Source organism: Geotrypetes seraphini, chromosome 1 (assembly GCF_902459505.1).
Source record: "Geotrypetes seraphini chromosome 1, aGeoSer1.1, whole genome shotgun sequence".
Classification (NCBI taxonomy): Eukaryota; Metazoa; Chordata; class Amphibia; order Gymnophiona; family Dermophiidae; genus Geotrypetes; species Geotrypetes seraphini.
The window spans coordinates 355,902,467-355,927,096 of NC_047084.1; the positions used below are offsets into that span (position 1 = coordinate 355,902,467).

Consider the following 24,630-nt stretch of genomic DNA (forward strand, 5'->3'; position numbering starts at 1 on the left):
CCACACACTAAAGGCAATATTAGTGCAAGGCCATTTATTAAAAAAAAAATAAAAATAGAAAATCAGACACTTTACTTTTGCAGTAAAAATGGCCTTAGAGTCCAGGAAAATTCCATGTATGGGGCCACTTTTTACCTCAGCTTAATAAAGGACCCCTTAGTATCCTGGGATATATTCCATTCATTTCCATGCCTTTATCCATTTTCAGTTTTGCATGTTGTTAATAAACATTCTCTTCCATGAATGGTGTGGGATCCACTTCAGTCTCATTATGTAGTCCTTCTCCAGGATTTTCCTCTGTGAGCATCAAATGAAAATATTTGTTGAGCAATCTTGCTTTTTCCAAGTTCATCACTCTCCACACATTGGTCCTCAACACCTTTCAATCTTACAATTCTACCTCTGGTTTTCCTCCTTTCCCCATATACTTAAAAGAAGAATAATCATTTCACTTTATAGTTTCAGTCATCTTTTCTTTCACCCTTGCTTTTATCAACCTGATTTCTTTATTCTTTTTGTAGCTTTTCCTGATAATCCTTCTGTGTTCCTCTTTTAAAAAAAAAAAAATCTTTATTAATTTCTAAATCCAACATTAAGTGCAAAGAGTATACAATCACTTAGTACAGTAAACAGCACTTATATCCAAACACATAAAATACAAAGTACATTCCCCCCCTCCCCCGGATCTGTGTGCATGAAAATAAATTAAGAATTGAAAACTTATTCTAATAATCAGTTTTAATGAATTCTGCTAATGGACCCCATGTTGCTTTAAATTTTTTATTAAGTCCCAGTTGTTCAGAATTCATTCTTTCATATGTATAATACTGACATAAAGTTTCCCACCAAAAGTTGAAGTTCAGTTTGTCCCAGTTCTTCCAATATCTTGTCATTAACTGTATAGCTACCCCTGTCATGATAAGAAGAAGTCTGTTTTTGCTTTTATCAACTGGACTCTTAGGTCGCAATAAAGTCCCCCAAAAAACAGTGTCATACGACATTGGAATAGAAGTCTCCAAGATCCTATTAATTTTACCCCATATAGACTTCCAAAAGTTGAGTTGCACACTGAAGATTTGGACACCTTGCACTGCACTTTTAGCTGCTCTTGTTTTAACTACCTATTCTTTTATTAGTTTTACTGAAGTTATTTTTACCTGTGTATTCTTGTCTCCTGCAGTTTCTCTCAAGGCCCTTCTGCCGCCGCGTAGCGGCGGCCCGCTGTGGACTCCGCCCCCCTTGCCGGTACATGCACTATAAAAATACCCACTTTGCTCCTTAATGCGCTCCTTTGTGCGCTGCTACAGTGCGCTTTTATTAAACATAACACCTTACCACTTTGGTCTACTGAGCCCTACTATTTTCCTAATTCACCTACCCAACTTCTTATACTAAATTCTAACTATACCTTTGTTGTAAATCAACTAGCTCCTGATTTATTACTAACAAAAATGGACAAACTCATTTCTCCAATATCTGCTCATTGGGGTCACAGACCCCTCAACACAACCAAACTTTCAGCTCACCCCTTCTATTCTGAATTAATCTCTATTCCTTTAACTTCATCTAAAAACATCGTCAATGATCATATCGCTCCTCTAACAGCCTCTAAAAGTTTGCCTTCAGTCTCTAATAGCCTTTCACTCAGTATAGGATTAATTAATGTCCGATCAATTAAAACCAAACATCATCTAATCAAAGATCTAATCTCTCAAGACTCCTTCGACGTACTATGCTTAACAGAAACTTGGTTAAAAGACGGTGAGGAAGCTTATCTTTCTTATTGTTGCCCCTCCGGATTCTCTTATTTATTCAACCATCGTTATTTTAAACGCGGTGGAGGACTAGCTATTATTTTTCGCTCATCTTTACTAATAGGTACTGATTATTCCTCTTCCAGCTCTCCCATTGAATTCTTGCAATTTTCTTTTCACACCAATCCTAAGCTCGACGCTTTACTTCTGTATCTACCTCCTCCAATAAATAGTGAAAATTTAACTCAATTACAATCTCTTTTATTTGATTTCTGTTCTTCTACTTTGAACCCTTTAATTTTAGGGGACTTCAATATACACTTTGACGATGCCAATAATACTCAAACTAAAAATATCCTATCTCATATTGAACTCTTAGATATGCTCCCTATAATATCAGATCCAACTCACTATTTAGGACATTCTATTGACATGGTACTCATTCCAAATTCCCAAACTGACAACTACCATTTTAATTTCTGTAAACCAGTACCTTGGTCGGATCATCATTTAATATCAATATCTTATATTCTTACATCTAAAAAATCTCAAACCACTAGGAAAAAAGTTAAATTTAGAGATTTCAATAACCTCTCGTCCGAGACTATTTCCACATCATATTCTCCACATCTGTTTGACTTCATCTCTACTTCTCTGGATGACTCTCTCCACCTTTGGACTACAAATATCTATCATTTATTAGATAAAGTCGCACCTCTTCAATTTAAAACTATTCCTGAAAGAAAATCCACCAATCCTTGGTACACAACAGAGCTTAAACTTATAAAACAACAATTAAGATCATTAGAACGAAAATGGAGAAAAGACAAATCATTATGTAACTTGGAATTATTCAAAGAACACTCAAAATTTTACAAAACCAAAATAAATCATGCAAAAACAAAATATTATTCAGGTATGATCCAAAAAGCTTCAAATTCTTCTACTCTGTATCGCATATTAAACTCCATTACATACTCAAATAAACGGAAAAGCCAAGAAAACGAACTTAACCTCTCTGCCCAGGAACTAGCTAATTACTTTACCGAGAAAATTGATAAGATCAGATCTACTTTTACCTCAAATTCTTCTGGTCAAGAGTCACTCGAGTCTAGCATATTTTCTTCAAAATGTTCCACCTTCAAAATTCCCAATTTGACAGAGATAGAATCCACTCTTAAATCTATCAATACAAAAGGTTCTCCAATCGACTCAATTCCCCCTTTTTTTCTAAAGCGCTTCTTTAGTATCTTTGGCTCTGCAATTCTTACTCTGGTAAATGAAAGTTTAAAACAAGGTATCGTCCCCAAAGCTTGGAAAAGTTCTATCATTCATCCTATAATAAAAAACCCCAAAACTAGCGCTGAAGACATGTCAAATTACAGGCCTATTGCCAACTTACCATTTCTGTCAAAACTAACAGAGAAGATCGTATTTAATCAGATCTCAGAATTCATTGAAAAAACAAATATTCTTCACCCCAATCAAACCGGTTTCCGACAACATCACTCTACCGAACACTCACTAATAGGCATGTCCACTGTAATTCATTACTTCTTAGACCATCATCAATCCGTTCTATTAATCTCTTTAGATCTCTCTTCCGCCTTCGACACAATTGATCACGAACTTCTACTTCATAGACTTCAATCAATAGGAATTACAGATCAAGTTCTCTCCTGGTTTCAATCATATTTTTCTGATCGCTCCTCATCAGTCTCTTTTAACAACTCTACTTCTAATACTTTTACTCTAACTAATGGCGTCCCTCAAGGCTCCATACTGTCTCCACTATTATTTAATTTATTTCTCGCTCCACTATTAACCTTATGCCAATCAATCGGCTTTAATGTATTCGCTTACGCTGACGACATACAACTTTTACACCCTATTGATATTGAAAATCCTTCAGATACTTCTGAGATCAATGCAAAATTAGAAAAAATACATCTTTGGCTAAACAATAATAGACTCGCTTTAAACATCAATAAGACCAATGTATTACTTTTTCCCTGGAAAGATAACCCAAAGCTTAAATTTCCTATTGCCATTAAGGATCATCCTATACAAGAGGTAGATAATATTAAAATACTAGGCGTTACTTTCGACCGTAAACTTTCCTTTCATAACCACATCAGCAATGTCATTAAGTCATCATTCTTTAGGCTTCGACAAATTCGTTCTGTTTCACCATTCCTTAACAATAGTTCACTTAATATTCTCATCCACTCTCTCATTATATCTAAGATAGATTATTGTAATGCACTCTTTAAAGGCATAGCTCAAAAAGAAATCAAACGTTTACAGATCATACAGAATACCTCGGTCAAGCTTATCTTTAAAGCCAAAAAATTTGACCATGTCACTCCACTTCTTAAGGAAGCCCACTGGCTTCCTGTTAATCACAGAATCATTTATAAACTCAGCTTGCTTACTTTTAAATCTCTTTCTCTCAAAACTCCGGCTTTTATATATAAATCATTAATCCCTTACACCACGAATAGAACATTAAGATCTACCGACCAACATCTACTATCAATCCCATCTCTTAAAATCATAAACACAAGACGCCAATATATTTTTTCCGTCACTGCTCCCCAAACCTGGAATTCTTTACCTTACTACCTGAGACAAGAAGTTAATTTAGAGAAATTCAAAAGCAACCTGAAAACCTTTCTATTCAATGACGCCTTCATAAATTAAGTATAATTTCATCATAAACCAATTTCAGGACCAAGCTTCACCCCTTCCCCATGTTCATTCCCTAAATGTGAGCCCCATCTTTATTTTATATTGTAACTTCTTACCTTCTCTTTCCCATATGTTTCTAGTATTGTCATTTTGTCCTAAGTTCAGTCAACTATCCTCAACGTATTACTTTGTTTATAATGTAATTTTTAATGTACATCGCTTTGAATTAAGATAAAGCGATTAATCAAAACTGAATTAAACTTGGAAACTTGGAGTATCAAGGGACAATAAAACAACAAGTGATCTAGTGTCCCTACTTCAAAATGACAGTGCCAGCATCTATTAGACTTTAAACTATCCAACTTTTGTAAACGAACAGGGGTCCAAAATTTTCTATATAACAGAAAAAAATAAATTTGTCTCATAGATGCTTATACTGTGCATCTAAGTCCAAATTCATTGTGTAGCAGAAATATGCTGCTTTACTTCAATGCTCCAAATATCTTTTAAGTTTGTTTTAAGTTTTTTTTTAGCCAAATATTCAGATATTAATTTGTACCACTTAGCGGCCTGAGGTCCTTGAAAATCTGTCTGGAAGCATAGGCCCAGCCAGCTATACTGATTTTTTAAGTTGCGCCAGTCAGGGAACCCTTTCTGAATGGCCAGTTTCAACTTCAACCATTTAAATCCTTGAGACTTTGATATGCCAAATGACTGTTGCAATTGTAATAAATTTTCCATTTTCCCATTTGAAATTACATCCTCTAAAGTACGTAAACCTGCCTGCAACCAATGCTTCCAGAGGATTTTAGACTCGCCAATTTGTATCTTGGAGTTTAACCACATGTAGATTGTTGTATTGAAACCGAAGTTAAGGCATCAATAAATTGTAGTGTCTTCCAGGTGACATCCTGTATAATAAAACCCTAGCCGCGCATGCGCACTCACCTGCATGCTTCCGTGATCTCTGATCTGTGATCAGTAGGTCCGTGGCCAGCAGGAGTGCGTATGCGGCGGCCAAATCAGAAAGCGGAGAAATACAGCACAGCCGGTGACTCCCCCCTCCTGCATTCACTCACCGCCAAAGCAAGCTACTCTCAAACCTCCTCCTATTTGCCAACTCACCCACGTTTAAATTCAGAGAAAAGCGGGGGGCGCTAGTGAGCACCGCACGAGATGGCTGCCTAACCACGTTGCTCCGGCGCGAATCTGACTAAGAATCAAATTCAACATTTTCTATCGGGTTCCTTTTCTTCACCCTTGGAGCATTTCGTGCAGGGGAATAATGGCAGCGGCGAAAGCTGGGAAGAAAAGAAGTATTGAGCCACCATCACCTTCCAAAACTTCTTCTAAACTTGATGAGGACGCTGCATCGTCCATCTTGGAAGAATTACGTGCACTGCGGGCCTTGATGAGCGACATGAAAGGAGATCTGGATGAAATTAAAACGGAATTTCAATCGTTTAAAACTGAACTTACTGATCTAAACCAACGAATGGACACGGTTGAAAACCAATCTGCCGTGCATGCTGAGAACATCAAAACGCTGCAGCGCCAATCCAAGCGCATTTTACAACTTGAAGCTGAAATGGCTGACAGCAACGACCGCGCGCGGCGTAATAATTTTCGGGTCCTTGGCCTACCTGAGGCTCGGGAGGGTCGAGACATTATCAAATTTATGGAAACAACCTTACCAAAAATCCTAGATCTAAATTTCTCCCTCGCGTTTGAAATAGAACGCGCTCACCGGATACCCACTCACCAGCCACCAGATCCTGGCAGATATCCCAGACCAGTCATCGTCAAGCTACTCAGATATCCACAAGTCATGGCCATAATGCAACAAGCACGTTTGAAAGCACCAGTAAAGTTTGAGGGTCACACTTTACTATTCGTGCCAGATTTATGCAAACAAACAGCAAAGGCTAGAAAATTACTACTGGAATATAGACCCAAACTCAAGCAGCTGGGAGCGAGGTTTGGTATGCTGTATCCTGCAAAGCTACGGGTCACCTATAATAATTGTACAAAGGACTTTACTGTTCCAAATGAACTTGCTGACTACTTAGAAAAGATTTCTCCCAGCAGAATTGATGCTACCTGATAAGTATTATATGTAATGCTGCACGTAACATTCTGTTTTTCCTTACAGCTCTGTTCGTTCCATCTAAAGGAGGGATTCCCCTGCTGTACTGCTGAATTGTTAATCTCAACATCTTTATTGAATACTATACATGTTGATACCTGTTACTATGCAAAGCGCTGTAGAGCTCTGTTTGGGTCCTCTCGTTGGGCTTCCTGACCCTTGCTCCACTACCTTATTGTGTTATGTTGTTCTTGTTGATATCTACTTTAATCTGCATATTGCAATATACACTCATGCTGCATTTTTCAAACGTTTCAATACTTCCAGGTGTACTTTCTTCACATCTTTATGTAATGTGTTATGACTGTAATGCTTTTATCCATTACTACGGATATTATAGTTCTCTGACCTTGTTCTTGTTCCATCTAATATACTTATATGCCATTACACTGTGTTACTTTGAATGTTAAGGGTTTAAATAATCCTATCAAAAGGTCTAAAATATGGAACTATCTCTCTAAATCCAATATTGACATACTATTGTTACAGGAGACTCATCTGGATGATATACATTCGAAATCTCTCTCCTTTCCTTGGGCACATCCAGCAATTTTTTCACCAGCAGTACTTAAGAAAAATGGAGTACTTTTGTTTATTCGCAAAACACCGGACATAACTATTCTCAGCCAATTGGCAGACTTGCATGGACGCTGGTCTCAGGTACTATTAGACATAGCTGGGTGTAAAATACTTCTGTTGAATATATATGGTCCTAATCTAGATGACATACAATTCTTCTCGGACTTAGCTGATATACTCAATAACCACAGAGATTGTCACTTCCTTATAGGAGGCGACTTTAACGTTATACAAGATTTGATTAAAGATAGGAAATCTGACACTGCTTATAAAAAATCCAAAAATTGGCACATGTTACAGGATCTTATATCTCAATTTCATTTGGTAGATCCATGGAGAATAACACATATGGATAACTCTGAATTTACTTTCTACTCTTGCCCTCATAACTCTTACTCCCGTATAGACTACTTTTTGATTAGTCAATCTCTAGTAAAATATGTTGATGCATCTGATATTAAAGAAATTAGTATATCCGACCACGCTGCGGTGCACTTGGTCTTTCACACCTTTTGCAAACCTGTTCCTTACAAACAGTGGAGATTCAACACCACTTTAACGCAGGATGTGGATTTCAAATCTTATATATCTAAATCAATAGATGAATATTTTACACACAACTTATCTTCTACTTGCACTTGGCCTGTAATATGGGACGCTTTTAAAGCTTTTATTAGGGGAGCCATTATATCCTTTGCTGCCCATAAAAAAAAGTCTTCCCTGCTTGAAATAAACAACTTAGAGAATGAAATCAAGCAACTGGAACAGGTTCATGCGTCCTGTACTTCTGATATGAGTGTTCTCTCTAGACTTAGAGCATTGAGATACTCCTACAATCGCATGCTCAGTACAACTGCAGCTACACAATTATTTGCTCAACATGCTAAATATTACTCTGAATCCAACAAATGTGGTCACGGGCTAGCTAATTATCTTAAGGGTAGAGTGGACAAAACCAATATTGCTAGTATTCACTCTGAGAAGGGAGAATTAATCACTGATCCCACACAAATTTTAGATCAATTCAAGAACTTTTATGCCAAACTGTACTCTGCTGAAGCGTCCTCACTCCCCGATATAAACAGATACTTAGAAACGTTACCTCATAACACTCTCAATGCTGAGAGCGCACACCAATTGGATGCTGCTCTGGATGCTGATGAATTAGAACTGGCTATTCATTCCATGGCTAAGTCTAAGGCCCCAGGTCCTGATGGTCTACCAATCGAGTTTTATCTTTGCTTTCAAGAACAGCTCATACCACATATCTTATCTTTGTTCACCTACCTGGTCAATACCGGTGAAGTCTCAGGCACATTTACTGAAGCCAACATTATTGTGTTGTTGAAACCTAACAAGGACTCCAGTCAAGTTCAAAACTACAGACCCCTTTCACTCATCAATACAGATGCCAAAATTTTCGCTAAAGTACTAGCTTTGAGGTTGCAACCTTTATTGTCTCAGATAATTGGACCTGAACAGAACGGATTTATGTCAGGCAGAATGTCCTGTGATAACACACGCACCTTCGCAAATATCATTTCCAGAGCGGAATCTATTTCAGTACCCATAGTAGCAATGAGTTTGGATGCAGAGAAGGCCTTTGATAGGATAGAATGGCCTTTTTTGTTTGCTACTTTGAAATGGTTTGGCATTCCTGACTCCTTTATAAATCTGATCTCTGTATTGTACTCCGCTCCTTCAACTAAAATCTACATCAATGGATTATTGTCTTCTAGCTTCCATCCAACCAGGGGGACTCGACAGGGCTGCCCTCTATCTCCACTCCTATTCAACATCGCTTTGGAACCCTTTCTTATAGCTCTCCGACATAATCCAGATATCAAGGGCCTTCAATTCGACTCACATGAAATAAAGATCTCCGCCTATGCGGATGACGTTCTGCTATATGCCACTTCTGACTCTATTCCTCACATATTGAATACCATCACGGCATACTCGAAGGTTTCCGGATATAAACTCAATCACTCAAAGACTGAAATCATGGCATTAAATGCACCGGAACTACATGAAACCATTAACAAGATGGGACTACGATGGGCAGGTCGTAAACTAAAATACCTAGGGATATACTTTGGCCCTACCCTGGAAGAAACTGTTGAGTTCAACACTGACTATATATTATCTTCTGTCACCACTTTAACAAACAAATGGTCTCCGCTACGACTCTCTTGGTGGGGTAGACTGGAGACTATCAAGATGATGATCACACCTGTCATTAACTATGTCCTCAGTATGCTGCCAATCTACTTGATGAAGTCTTCTTATAAAAAAATTGAGGCTATACTTGTACAATTTTTATGGAATAAGACCACTCCTCGAATAAGTTTACAAAAACTAAAAAGAGAAAAATCTGAAGGCGGAGTCCGCTTCCCCAGTTTTTATGAATACCATACTTCATTTCTGCTCCGCCAAGGCTCTTATTGGCTTCATAATACCCCTTCGAACCCTCACCCTGTGTGGATTGGCCTCGAGAAAACATATGTTGACAATCACGACCTACAATGTTTTACTTTCACATGCTCTACAAATACTGCTAATCCTTTTGATATACTCAGCTCGACTAAAACTGCATTGCGTGATCTTGATTCTCTGATGGATATCACTTGGAATGATTCCGCCTTGGTATATATATGGAACAACCCGAAAATTCTTATACAAAAGAAGATGATAGATTGGTCGTTGTGGAAAAATTCAGGTATATGGTTTATAAGTCAACTTCTTGACTCTGCAGGATGGATCCCCTTCAATCTCCTTTCAAACACATATGGTCTTCCTTCCTCACATCTATACCGCTGGATGCAACTGTGTCATGCCAAGGATCACTATAACATCAAATCTCCTGCATCTGATAAACCCTCTATTCTGTCACTTAGTGAATTTGTCATGTCTAAGACTAAGGGTCAATCTGCCCTCTGGTACAGAACACTGTTATCTTATAAATTTACCTCAAAATTAGGAGTGCTTGATCTATGGTCCACTGATACTGCTCTTCACCAAGACCCCAATACGTGGCAAAAGATTTGGATTGAATCATTGAACACGCTGCACTCCTCCTCTTTTACACAGACCATGTTTTTTCTACTCCACCGAGCATTTTGGACCCCTTATAAATTATCCAAGCTACCTAACAATAGCAATAATCGTTGCTGGTCTTGCTCTTCGTCAGTTGGCACTTTAGATCATATGATCTTCCACTGTGTTCTTATTCGCTCCTTTTGGGAACAAATATGGAAGACCATCTCAGAAATATTTGACATTACCGAAAACATATCACTTGCTGTTGTTATTTATGGCTCTTATGGTCTGACTTCACCTCTTGATGTCTCATCTGCTAAACTACTAAAATGTCTTTTACTCATTGCTCTAAAGTTAATCTTAACTAATTGGAAAAACGCTGACAATCTTAATTATAACTTATGGTGGCACAATGTATGCCTAATTATGAGATATGAGAGGTGCTTTGCTGAAAAGCGTGGCTATTTACATCTTCATGAAAAGAGATGGGCTCCTGTTACGTCCTATTGTGCTCTGTATTGATTACTTTATTTTTGAACTTCACTGTACATCTTACTGTGTGCCCTTATGTTTACTCCATGTTTACTTTCTATTGCAGTCATGCTACATTTTTTCACAGTTTACACATTTCAGGTGTTATGATATTGCAGTATCGAGAAATTTATTTCTGACTTATGCAGATTGTTGTTGATTGTGTTCTTGTTATCTATGATACCTAAGTACTTGATTTTATTGTACTGTATTTATATAAATTCAATAAAAATATTGAACATAAATTCAGAGAAAAGCACTATACCGCGCTAACGCTGGCGTCGCCATTTTCTGTCCATTGCGGCCCGCCCTCTCTGACTACTTCCAGTTTCCGCTAGGGTTGGCCACAGTGCATAGAAGACGCCGAAGCCAGCGGTAGCGCGGTGCAGCGCTTTTCTCTGAATTTAAACGCGGGAAGGGGGCGGCGGGAAATGCTGCTGCTGCATAGGGAAGGCCAGGAAATGCTGCTGCTGCACAGGGAAGTGTGTGTGTGTGGGGGAATGCTGCTTCTGCACAGGGAAGGCCGGGAAATGCTGCTGCTGCACAGGGAAGGGGGGAAATGCTGCTGCTGCACAGGGAAGGGTGGGAGGAAAATGCTGCTGCTGCTGCATAGGGAACTGGAGGGGACGGAGAGAGAAAGGGGGCCTGGGAGCAATCTTGGTTTGCTTTGGGGGAGGGGAGACAGAAGGGGGCCATAGAGAGACAGAAAGACAGGCAGGCAGTGCATTAGAACGAAAGACAGACACACAGAAAGACAGCAGGCAGGGACAGAGACAGAAAGAAAGAAAGACAGACAGACAGGGTGCCAGAGAGAGAACCAGAAAGAAAGAAGTCAGACAGCGGGAGGGAGAAAGACAGAAAAAAAGGAAGAGAGAGACAGGGGTAGGGAGAGACACAGAAATTAAGAAAGAAAGACAGACACATATATTCTAGCACCCGTTAATGTAACGGGCTTAAACACTGGTGAAGAATAATATTCTTATAAATTTGAGGAAGCTTGATACTCAAAATGTGGCTAAGACAACTTTCCAATACCAGCCAATCCGGCAGATTCTCCATGAGTTCAGGAAGGATCCAATACATACCCTGACGCAAAATAAAGGCTTGATGATACCTGTAGAAATTTGGAGGGGAATTATACAAGGCTTGAATCATTTGAATAAATCCGGAACCTATGCCAAACCACTCCATTGCTTAGTACATAAAAGTCCATTCTACACGATCAAAAGCCTTCTCTGCATCCAAAGAGACAGAGCAGGCCGGATCATCAATTGTTTTTGCTAAATTTAGCATGTGAAATGCCAATTTGGTATTATTTGAAGAATGTCTTTGAGCAACAAAACCCATTTGGTGCATTCCAAACATATAAGGGAGAGCCTTAGCCAACCTTAGAGCCAATAGTTTAGCTAGAATTTTTCCATCCACTTTGATTAAAGAAATAGGCCTGTAGCTTGACACCAACATAGGATCCTTGTTTAGCTTTGGCAAAACTATTGTTAAAGCCTCTGCCATAGTACCTAATATCTGACCCTTTATCAGTATTGATTGGTATAATTTAAAAAGATGAGGTAATAGTATGTTTTGAAAAGATTTGAAAAACTCCACTGTGAATCCATCACTACCCGGAGCGGATCCAGCTCCGAGAGACTTCAATACTGACTGGAGCTCTGCAGTTGATATAGGTGTCTCAAGTTTTTCTTTTACATGCTCGGAATTTTTGGCCCATTAATTAAATTTAAAAATTATTTTCCTTCATTTTCTTTATTTGAATACAGCTCAGAAGAATATAAAGCTTTATAATACAGTCAAACCTCGGTTTGCGAGTAATGCAATTTGCGAGTGTTTTGCAAGATGAGCAAAATATTCTCGCAAATTGTGACTCACAAACCGAGCGTTGACTCGATTTGCAAACACCCCCCTGCTCGAACCGGCATCGCTCTCCCCCACCCGCGAATGCCCCCTCGAGAACTGGCATCGCACCCCCCTACCCCCGCTGGAAGAGAACGAGAGCCAGAAGGCCTTGAGAATGTGCAGATGCTCAAGGCCCAGCCCAAGTAAGAGGCGTGATCTTCGTTCAGTAGCACTGGCACATTCTGTGGGTTGGTGCTGCATGCTGGTGGCAGATGGAGTAAGGGGCTTGTTTGGGGGGGGTCGGGGGATGCCGCTTCCAGCACGGGGGTGCGATATCAGTTCTGGGGGGGGGGCGTTCACGGGAGGGAACGATGCCGGTTCAAGTGGGGGGGGGGGTGCGATGCCGGTTCTCGGGGGGGAGGGGGAGGGAGCAACACCGGTAGCCTCGAGGGGGGGACGTGGAACCAATCAAGTGAGTTTCCCTTACTTCCTATGGGGAAACTCGCTTTGATATACAAGCAATTTGGTTTATGAGCATGCTTCTGGAACGAATTATGCTCGTAAACCAAGGTTCCACTGTAATCTAAAAATTGTTTTAACACATCTCCAATTTGAGTATACATTTTACCTTTTTCATCCTTAATTGCCACAATCTTTACTCTTCTTTTTTAGTTTTAAGATAATTAGCCAATACTCTTCCTGCTTTATTCACGTTCCCATAATACACCGCTTGCTGACATAACAAATCTTTATTAGCCAATTGTAAAGAATTCTCATTATATTTATATTTAGTTTTTAACAGGGCATTCAAGGTATTTTGTTCCCACTTTAAAGCCACTTGTGATTCTAATGCAATAATAATTTGTTCTAAATTGGAAAACTCTATTCTAAGTAATTTCCTAGCATGCACCCAATATGAAATTATCTGCCCTCTTATAGTTGCCTTAAAGGCATCCCATAGAGTTTCCAAAGAGATTTCCTCCGAGGTATTGAATTTAAAATATTCATTCATTTTTATTTGAATTTCCTCAAGAAAGTTTGAGTCCGCAAACAGTGTATTACTGAACCTCCACACCGTCTACTAGAATCTTCTTTGGTGAACTGATATTCTATCCAAATTCAAGCATGATCTGATAAAATAATCAGAACTATGCTGGCTTTTATAACCTGCTGAATTAAATGATCTGAAACAAAAAAATAATTAATTCTTGAAAATGATTTATGAACATGGGAACAAAATGAAAATTCATGGGCATTAAAATGAAAAATCTACCAGATATCTGTTAATCCACAGGTATGTGCCAAATTGTCCAAACCTAATGATTTTAATTGTTTACTAGATTGTTTATCCATTATTGGATTCATAACAGCATTGAAGTCTCCTGCCACGACTAAATTTGTCATAGCCAGTGACAGAATTAACTGTTGTAGTTTCTTAAAGAAATCCACCTGATTCGAGTTAGGTGTATAAATATTAAAAAGCATCAGGGTATCATTTTCTGAAGTCATATTAACTTTGAGCCATCTACCCGTGGGATCAGCCCAAAAGTTATCAAATGTAGCAGAAATCCTCCTATTGACCAGAATAGCTATACCCGCCTTCTTCCCTATTGCTAATACAAAAAAACCCCCAATGTTTTATCTACCCCCCTTCCAATTTAGCAGCTTCGTGTGCTGATAAATGCATTTCCTGTATGAAGTAAATATCTGCCTGTTGCTGTTTCAGAATATTAAGTACTTTTTTCCTTTTGATGGGATGATTGAGTCCATTAACGTTTAGGGAATAAATTTTCAAAGGCATTTTATTTGATTAATACATATTAATAAATAAACCCCCCAAATTCCTTTTGAAAAAATATAAAAATAATATAATCACACATATCCAGAATCCAAATCCCAAATACCCCCATTCCCTCCCAAACCCATCGTAATATATAACACGAAAGCTTGTATGCAAACATTTAGACTGGTGCCTAATGTCCTCCCCCAAAGCACCCTAAATTCATCCCTACATTAACCCATCATGTATCATTTAAAATGAATAATTTAAGTTCATTTCCCAGAGAATCAATTGATATTTGTAGCACTATGCCACGATTTATCCTATCATATTCATTGAATTCATTAATAATTATTCCAATTTATTAAGAAGATAATTATTACAATGTCGTCATAACACCAGATTAAAGCAACCCTTAAGAAGGCCTCCCAATTCATCCCCTAATAATCTTAAAAATGTATACATTAAGTTCATTTCCCATAAAGTTTTCCCACTAATTTAATGTATTCATTTAAATATGTTTAATGTATTCAACTCAACCTTGTACTCTTATATATTATACATCATCAATCATCTTGAACTACCATACCCATACTTTATTAAAACCTTTTAATAGCTATAACAAACTCCCATCAAATTCTCTTCCAGCATAAAAATCAACTGAAATTGCTAGCCTTATTAAGAAAACCATAAGTTAACCCAATAAAAATAACTATGTAAACATAAGCAAATCCCAGATTGAAGCAAACAGTAAGAAGGTTTCCCAATTCATCACCTTCTAGTCATATAATATTAATAATAGTTTGCAGCCAATTCAATAAATAAATAAATAGGTTTAGCATTTAAAATAATATTACATTAAGCTAAATGAAAATCACAGGAGAAAGGATAAACACTTAGTCCTTCTGGCACATGCTGACTCTTAGTACACCACATCATCATCCAGGTACAACCCTGCAACCTGCCTCCATTCATAGAATGAATGCAAGAGAGGACTCCTTGCCTGCAGCTTAACCCCAGATGCAGAAAAGCCAGTCTCGCTCCTCTGCATAAGATTAATATCTTTCTCTGTCAATTTATATGCATTAAATTGGATCCAGCATGACCTTTTTGATCAACTTCTACACAAAGTCGAGTATTACTACAGGTCAGAGAACATAAGAACATAAGAATTGCCACTGCTGAGTCAGACCAGTGGTCCATCATGCCCAGCAATCCGCTCACGCGGGCCCTCTGGTCTAAGACCAGCACCCTAACTGAGACTAGCCCTACCAGCGCACGTTCTTGTTCAACAGAAACTTGTCTAACTTTGTCTTGAATCCTTGGAGGGTGTTTTCCCCTATAACAGCCTCTGGAAGGGCGTTCCAGCTTTCTACCACTCTCTGGGTGAAGAAGAACTTCCTTACGTTTGTACGGAATCTATCCCCTTTCAACTTTAGAGAGTGCCCTCTTGTTCTCCCTACCTTGGAGAGGGTGAACAACCTGTCCTTATCTACTAAGTCTATCCCCTTCAGTACCTTGAATGTTTCAATCATGTCCCCTCTCAATCTCCTCTGTTCGAGAGAGAAGAGGCCCAGTTTCTCTAATCTTTCGCTGTACGGCAGCTCCTCCAGCCCCTTAACCATCTTAGTTGCTCTTCTCTGGACCCTTTCGAGTAGTACCGTGTCCTTCTTCAGGTACGGTGACCAGTGCTGGACACAGTACTCCAGGTGAGGGCGTACCATGGCCCGGTACAGCGGCATGATAACCTTCTCTGATCTGTTCATGATCCCCTTCTTTATCATTCCTAGCATTCTGTTTGCCCTTTTTTCTGCCGCCGCACATTGTGTGGACGGCTTCATCGACTTGTCGATCAGAACTTCCAAGTCTCTTTCCTGGGAGGTCTCAGCGTATTGAGTTTTCCAGTATATCATTAACAACAGCACACACATAGTGATCTTGACAGTTAATAAGACCACCCAGGTCCACATTTGTAATCCACAGGTGTGATTTCACCATGGTCAGGTTTTCCCCATTTCCAGTGTCTTCCAGCTCATCAGGCAGTAAATGAACTTATTAGGTTTCTCCAGCCTCCGGGGCAAGCGAGGGATCCAGCCCCGAAGTTAGGCTTAACAACCACCCCTGGCCCACCTGCCATTACAGTAAAAGAGTTCCGAAGTTTGCTGACAGGAGACATTTCTAACTCCAAAAAGCCTTTCACTTGCGATTCTATGGCTGCGTTGCTCAGCTCCTCTTTCTCCGTCTTCAACTTACTCCCCCGCTTTTCACTTCTCATGAACTTAACCCTCCGGAATCACTACTGGATTTTACAGGGCAGAAATCTCCATGTCGAAACATTGTTTGGACATTTGGGGATTCTTGGAGCCTCCGTTGAAGTTTTCCACTCAACCTGTATTTCCACTGGGGCTCAGTGTGCTTCTGTGTTTTTCTTTAAAAACGTTTGACTTTGAGAACTACAGTGGATTCCTTTGTCTCTTGCTTTTATTTAGTTTCTTTACATAAAGTTTTGTTCCCGTTATTACAGCTTTTAGTTTAGCCCATTGTTCTTCCATGTCTCCTCCTACCCTGCCATACATTCAGCCTGCAGCCTGGTCTCTTTTAAAGGAACTGTTTTTCATCTCTACTAGAAAAGAAATAATGGGCTTGATTATAAAAGAGGAATTTTAAGTTAAACATTAGGAACAATTTTCCAGTTACAAGTGTAATCAAACTCTGGAACAACTTCATCTATAGATAATTTTAGACAAACATTTGGCTGTGGTGACACAGGTGCAGTTGGAATGTACCAGATAATCTCTTGAGGTCCCTTTCTGTCCTATTTTCTACAGATTTATTTACATGTATTAGATGATAAAAGAGACCATAGAGCAGAGTTTTCATTTTAAAAAATGTTCTTCACATTCTAAAATGCTGTCTGTTATGGGCACAAGAATGATAATGTTCTGAAACACAAAGCTGAGGTTAAGCAAAACAAGCCAACCCTGCACTTAAGCATTTTGAAACTACACCCACAATTAAATGCCAAGCTAACTTTGTATAACATCCTTCCATATGAAAGGCTTTTTGGTCATCGTAACTCATCGCCAGAGTGAATGAAAATGAATGTTTGGTTAAGTACAAAGGGATATGTTTACTGCCAAATGTGAAGAAAGGAAGTGGTAATGGGTGGGCACAAGACAGCTGAAATACCACATTCAGAACCATAGACATAAGGATGGTTTAAAGTTATTTAAAAAATCTCAACAAAATGCCAAATTCCAGAAATACTATATGATATGAAGAAACTCAAATGTATCTGTAATGGAAACCTGGGTACATATACTACGATCTTCATTTTTAAAGTACAACTATATCCCCAACTTCCAATGGGAACTATATTGCAAGAAATACTGTAGATCTTAAGAATACATTTTCTTACAAAATGTTTGGCAAGAAATTGAATGATAATAGTGTATCAGTTCAGCAACTGCTAACTTAACAACTTTCAGCATTAAAACAAAGATGCCATGCCTGCTAATAGTATTTAGCAATATTTCATGGAATCTGGACAAGCTCTGGCCAATATTTAGGGCTATTTAACCAACCTAAAATGGCACTGACCAGTTAAATAGCACATAACTGGCTAAATGCAAATATTCAGTATAAGATAACCAGTTACCTCCACTGAATATTCGTGGTTAGCAGCTAAAAGTTAACTGGCTATACTGCGTAATAACCCACAATTTTCAACACTGACTGGCCAAGTTTAGCGACCAAATCAGGCCAGGCAAATAGCAGTCATATCTTTGCCCAGTATAAACTTAATCAGCCAGCGCTGAATACTGACTTAGCTAGCTAAGTTTATGCCAACCAAAAATAAACTGGATATTCAATGCCAATCGCTAGAAACAGACTGATATTGAATATCTGCAGTCAGCACTGACCATAGGAATTAGCCAGCCTGCCTCCAATGATCTGAATATCAGAAAACCAAGTATCAGTTATGCTTAGAGTATAACAGTGGTTCTTATACCTGTCCTGGGAGACTCCCAGCCAGTCAGGTTTTCAAGATATCCCTAATGAATATGCATGAGTTAAATTTGCCTATAAAGTAGGTAGTAGGCATGCAAATTTATCTTATGCATATTCATTAGGGATATCTTAAACCCCCAACTGGCTGGGGATCTCCCATGACAAGTTTAAGAACTACTGTTCTATGATATTCAGTAGTGTCTGGAATGTAGAGTGCAACCACAACTGCAGCCAAAGTTCTCTGTTTGGTTTTGGCTGAAACAGAAGCCCCAACTGAAACTGGCCCAGTCACCACTCCTTCAATTCCTCCTCTTTCTTCCCCTTTTACCTCTACCACAAACAGGAGTCGTTTCCTCCACCACAAACAGGAACCCCTCCACCTCTACCTGGAGCCCCCTCCCAAGCCTACCATATCATTAGCGGTCTATTGGCTAGTTGGGGTAAGAGCAATCTCTAGTCACTCTTGCCCATTGCAGCTCCAGTGACAAAATGGCAGCCATATATGGATATCCATTTTCATGTATTTTAGAACAGGATCTGGTGATATACAGCTTGTTCTAAAATACATGAGAAATGGAAATCCAAGTGCTGGCCAAGTCCAGCACAAACATCCATTTTACAAACTGAAATGCCCAAATTATGAGTAGAAGAAAACAAGGGACATGGGCATCCTTTTGGCAGCATAGGAATAACCATATTATAAAATAGCCACACAGCTGTCCATGTGGAAGAGTAGCCTAATAGTTAGAGTAGCTGGCTGAGATCCATAGAATGTCAATTTAAATCCTACTGTATCTCTTTGCAATTCCCTTACTCCTTCCAGTGGGGATCTGCTCAGTGCCCTGGATGTGTCAAGAACCAGGTCTAAATATAGATATCTATCTTTTTGACATGGAAGTCCCTTCCCCTTCTGAAATCAGAGCTGGATGTCCTATTCAAAACACTCTAAGACTGAACCCCCTTGCCATATGGATGTACTGTAGTTGTAGATGCCTTATAAAATTGGAAAACAGTTAACAAATAAAATTTGCCTTTTTTAATAAAAACTGAGCTAGGCCCTGCTAGGCCTTCTAGAGGCTATCTATTAATGCAGTAGGCTATGAGTTAAGTTTCTATCTCTGACAAAAAGTTCACATTTAAAACTATGGGGAAAAGGCTTATATACTATGGAAAGTAGCTAATAAATAAAGTTTGCTGTTTTTAAATTCAAAGTGACTTTATTAAAGAAACTATAATTTCACTTTTATCCCAATCTTCAAATCACCAAAGTACAGAGTAAAATAATGTTCACTTACCCAGACAAATATCCTCAGGACTTCTCAGAAAGAAGGCTACCTGGGACTTTCCTCTCTCTAAAGTTTTTGATTCCTAGGGGACTGCTTCAATCAGACTCTTTGAAAGTTAGCACAGTAATCAGATTGCCCTGGTGACTTTTGCAGCTATTCTACCTTTATCATAGTACCTTAATTAACACTTAATTCAGGTCAGAAGCACTGCTGCTACTCCTTAAGGCAAAGAACAGAAACTTACCTTTTTAAAAACAAAAAGTTTGAGCTCTGTTATTATCATTTTAGGCCAGGGGTGGGCAACTCCGGTCCTCGAGGGCCGGAATCCAGTCGGGTTTTCAGGATTTCCCCAATGAATATGCACGAGATCTATTTGCATGCACTGCTTTCAATGCATATTCATTGGGGAAATCCTGAAAACACAACTGGATTCTGGCCCTCGAGGACCAGAGTTGCCCACCCCTGCTCTAGGCTATTACATGGCATGTATCCCAGGTACATGTGGCTTAAACTGTAGAACACTGTAAACTATAGCCCTGATTCTATAAATGACGCTTAAAGTTTGGTACCTAGATCAGTGCGCCTAGCTGATCTAGGCTCCTAATTTATTTAAAAATCTTAATTGGCGCTTATAACAAGCAATTAGCACCTCAGAATTGGCTTATATTAAAATAACTCAGTAGGTGCTTAGTCCAAGGCACCTGCCAGAAAGTAGGTATGATAAGGGGCAGATCATGGGTGTGTTTTGTGTTTAGGTGCCTAACTTAGGCACCAGTATTTAGGCCAAGAATATCCTGGCATAAATAAGGTGTGCCTAAGTCCACGTTGGGCACCGCTAGGTATGATTCTATAAACGGCATCTAACTTGAGATTGACATGCGCCAAGCACCACATTCCTAGGAACCTATCATTTAAGCACCATTTATATACACTGAAGAAGTAGAACAAGCAGCTCAAAAGGTGGTGGAGAAAAGTGGAATATCTTAAGCCCTGAAGAAACGGTCTTAGACCGTGAAACGTTGGCTATTATTGAAATAACACTTGTTTCCTCACAACTAGAAGCAATAGCGAGTTCAGTCATGCAGCTAGAGTAGAACGTGGTAAATAGCGCATTCTCTCTGGCAGTTTTTTTGCCGATGATGTTGGTGGAGGAGGTCTGAGAAACAAACAAAACTGCAGACTGTGTACAAGATGCAGGCAAAAATTTATTGTACCAAAATTAAAATGCAAATAAGTAAAATAAAACCCTTTTACCAATCAAGGGACCCAACACGGTCCGTGTTTCGGACAAACCTTCTTCAGGGGTCTTAATAAATACAAATACAATACAGAAAATATTAAAAACTCTTGTAAACTCTTATAAAAAGCGGAAAGTAACAAGATGGTGTTATTATGCCATGCTACTAAGGCTTGTGGTCAAGTGACGTGAATGACAAGAAAGAGGGTATGTGAAATAGTAAGGAAACATGCAAAGTAAGATAAACATTAAGGTAAGTTAAAAAAGAATATAAGGAAAATGATAACATTAAACAATAAAACACTATAAGAAATTAGTGACAAAAGAACGTGACACAAAATGGAAAAGTGAGAAATTAAAAGAATAAGTACCCATAGGAGTTTGGTAAAAAAGAGGCACCTACCATGGTGAAAAAGGTTGGGACATACCATAAAAAATGAAGATAAGTAACTATATTGAAAAACATAAAGATACAACATGATGTGAACTTATGACCATAAACCAATAATAAAACCAATAATAGACCATATATAATATTGACATATGAAATGAGAACCTAACACCCAATAAAAAGATTAAATATAAAATGGTTGCTGATAGTATGACATTAAACAGGATCATATAAATAAACAAAGCATATGCAATACTACATAATAATAAAATATGTTAAAATCAACATAAAAATTAAAATGAAGAATAAAAGTGAAACAAAGTAAAAAAAGGTAAAAAAAGGGAGGAATGTGCTATGGATTGCAGAGACCTAGATTCCCTAAACCAGGCATATAATATAAAAGGAAGTGTCTGATAAAAGAATATAGAACCATGAGCACCAAACCTATAAGCAAGAAACTTAACTGAGGAGCCATCCAGTGCTATGTCACGAACTGGATCAATGTTAAAAGGCACATAAGTAGAAAAAAGGGGCAACCTCAGTGGTTAACAAATCATATGACCTTACAAAATGAATATGAAATAGCCATAGAGATCTGAACAAGTATTATGGGCACATAAAGTTGTGATGGTATGTCCCAACCTTTTTCAACCTGGTAGGTGCCTCTTTTTTACTTTTTTACCAAACTCCTATGGGTACTTATTCTTTTAATTTCTCACTTTTCCATTTTGTGTTACCTTAATGTTTATCTTACTTTGCATGTTTCCTTACTATTTCACATACCCTCTCTCTTGTAATTCACGTCACTTGACCACAAGCCTTAGTAGCATGGCATAATAACACCATCTTGTTACTTTCCACTTTTTATAAGAGTTGACAAGAGTTTTTAATATTTTCTGTATTGTATTTGTATTTATTAGGACCCCTGACGAAGGTTTGTCCGAAACACGGATCGTGTCGGGTCCCTTGATTGGTAAAAGGGTTTTATTTTACTTATTTGCATTTTAATTTTGGTACAATAAATTTTTGCCTGCATCTTGTACACAGTCTGCAGTTTTGTTTGTTTCTCCTGCTTGGTTTTTTCTGCAGACAAAGTTGGACTTTCTTCTTTGTTTTGTTGCCCGGCGGAGGAGATCTGAGCATTTATGCCCTACTTAATGAAAACCTGAGGCTTTTTCTTCTGTTGAGAGTGGGCTCTCTAAATTGAATTAATGGAGCACACTTGAGTATGTGTGTCACTTAGTGCACCAACTTAAGCCTGCCATTGACATAACATGAGGGTGCTCCTACACATGGACTGGTTGTTGGGTGTTTACTCTCAGGTCTTCCAAATATCCTGTGTGGCTCTCAGTGGCTCACAGGAGTAAAATCCTGTCATGAGTATCTCAGGCCCATTGCCCTGAAGGTGCCTGTGATAGCGCCCAGTACAACAGGCCTTAGGCGGCAATTTTTCAGACGCTTATTTAAATGATTTTTGAAACATCTTATCCTTCCTGGATGTCTTTTTGATTATTGATGCTACTTTTTGGACGTCAGGCTCTGGATATCTGGAGTTGGACTTAGACACCCTATCAAAAATGCCCCTCCATGTGTTCAGCAGAACTTTTTTTAAAAATACTTGGGAAATTTGAAATGTCCCAATCTAAGCATTCCTATCTAGATGTCTTATACAAAATGGAGTTTCACAGTAATTTGACATATAACCTATAAAATACATTGCTGCAGTTTAATTCTGTTACAGGTGATAATAGATAACTTTAAGCTCTTGTGGACCTTTACACAGCTTGTAATCCATTAATAATAATAGTAGTAAATCTTTTGGAAAGTTTCAGAAAATGTTCAATATTCATTCCTCAACTAAAATTGTACAAAATTTATCTTGATATGTAGGAACTTTAGTTAGTCCTCACTCTGGACAAAATAAAACAAATCAGAAACCTGAGATCAGTCGATCTTGGAAGAAGCTTTTTTTTCCCACTAAAGTAGACTTCGAAATCCTCTGACTTCAGTCTGTGGGCATAGTCAATGTAGCCTGACAACTCCTGACCACGGGCATTTCGGTCTCGAATGAAGATTATTGACTAAAAAGAAAAAATAATAAAAATCATTAAACATATAAAAACACAGAGGCATAATAATTAGGATCATCTTTATCATCAATTCCTATTCTATTACCTTCAAATCTGATATTATATAAAACCTCCTCCTTGTTCTCCTTTATGATTAGTCGGATCATTTCTCTAGCATTTGTGCCATCTGTTAGTCTATACAATATTTAGTCCAACATATTGCAGATGCACTTTGCAGGGACTGTTGCTGTAGTGCTTCCCCAACTGAGACCAGTTAAAAAATAGGTGGGCATAAGGTAATAAGAGCTGGTTAGAAAATACAAAAATACTATTTCTGTTTTAAACCTGTTGGTCTCAATTATTCACTAAGCTGATTAGTAGTATTTACAGGACCTGACTTCTGGGGGAATAATAAAATATATTCCGTCTGATATTCAGCAGTATTTAGCTGGCTGGGAACAGCTCCTGACCGACTAAATAGTGCTAGCCAGCTAACCACTGATATTCAGTGAGAGATACTCGGCTATCTCCCACTAAGTATCCCGGTCATTGGCTATGTCATGTGACATAGCTGGTCAGCACCAATATTCATTGGCTGTCTGGTTATGTCTAGCAGCCAGATAGACCTGCATAAATAGCAAGTCAATCTTTGACTGCTATGACTTAATGGGTAAACTGATAAATATCGGCTTGGCCAGCTATGTCTACCACAGCTGAACCTAGACTGGAAATTCAACACCAGTGGCTCTGACCAGCACAAAAAAATGTAGGCTGGTCAGGGGTGGTGCAGGGAAGGAGCCAGGGCTTATGTGGGCTCCAGCAATATTTAGTTATGGCCTGCATAAGATGAATTTAGGACAGCTCAAAAGCCTGCCTACACCTCCTAATGTGTAGGTAGCTCCCTTGGGCCTGCCTACATACCTGGTGGTCTGTAGTACCACGAGTTGCCATAAGAGGTCTGAAAGGTCTGCCGCAGGGGGGCAGGAGTAAGGGCACTATGCTCCTGAAGACCTCCACGGGACTGTATGTAGGCCCACATCTATGTATATAGGCACAGGGGGCTTACCTACACATTAAGAAGTGTGGGCAGGTGAGGGGGGACTTTGAAGAGAGCAGGGAGAGGGGTGAGAATGAAGGCATTGTTGTGGGAAAAGGAGAAGGCAGGGTTGGGTTTTCTTTTTTGTTGTTGTTGAAAGAAAAAATATTTATGTGGGCCCCGGCCCGATATTCAGCCAGGACCCGCATAAGATGAAGTTAGGACAGCT

General features: G+C 38.8%; 1 protein-coding gene across 1 annotated transcript in view; it reads right to left on the minus strand.

Annotated features, from left to right (window-relative positions):
* The window catches only part of CFAP299 (cilia and flagella associated protein 299), a 569,941-nt gene that overhangs the window by 85,024 nt on the left and 460,287 nt on the right, over positions 1-24,630 (minus strand). The window contains exon 4 of the mRNA XM_033914579.1: positions 23,235-23,377. Within this exon, the coding sequence (XP_033770470.1) occupies positions 23,235-23,377 (143 nt within the window). The remainder of the gene's footprint in view (positions 1-23,234; positions 23,378-24,630) is intronic.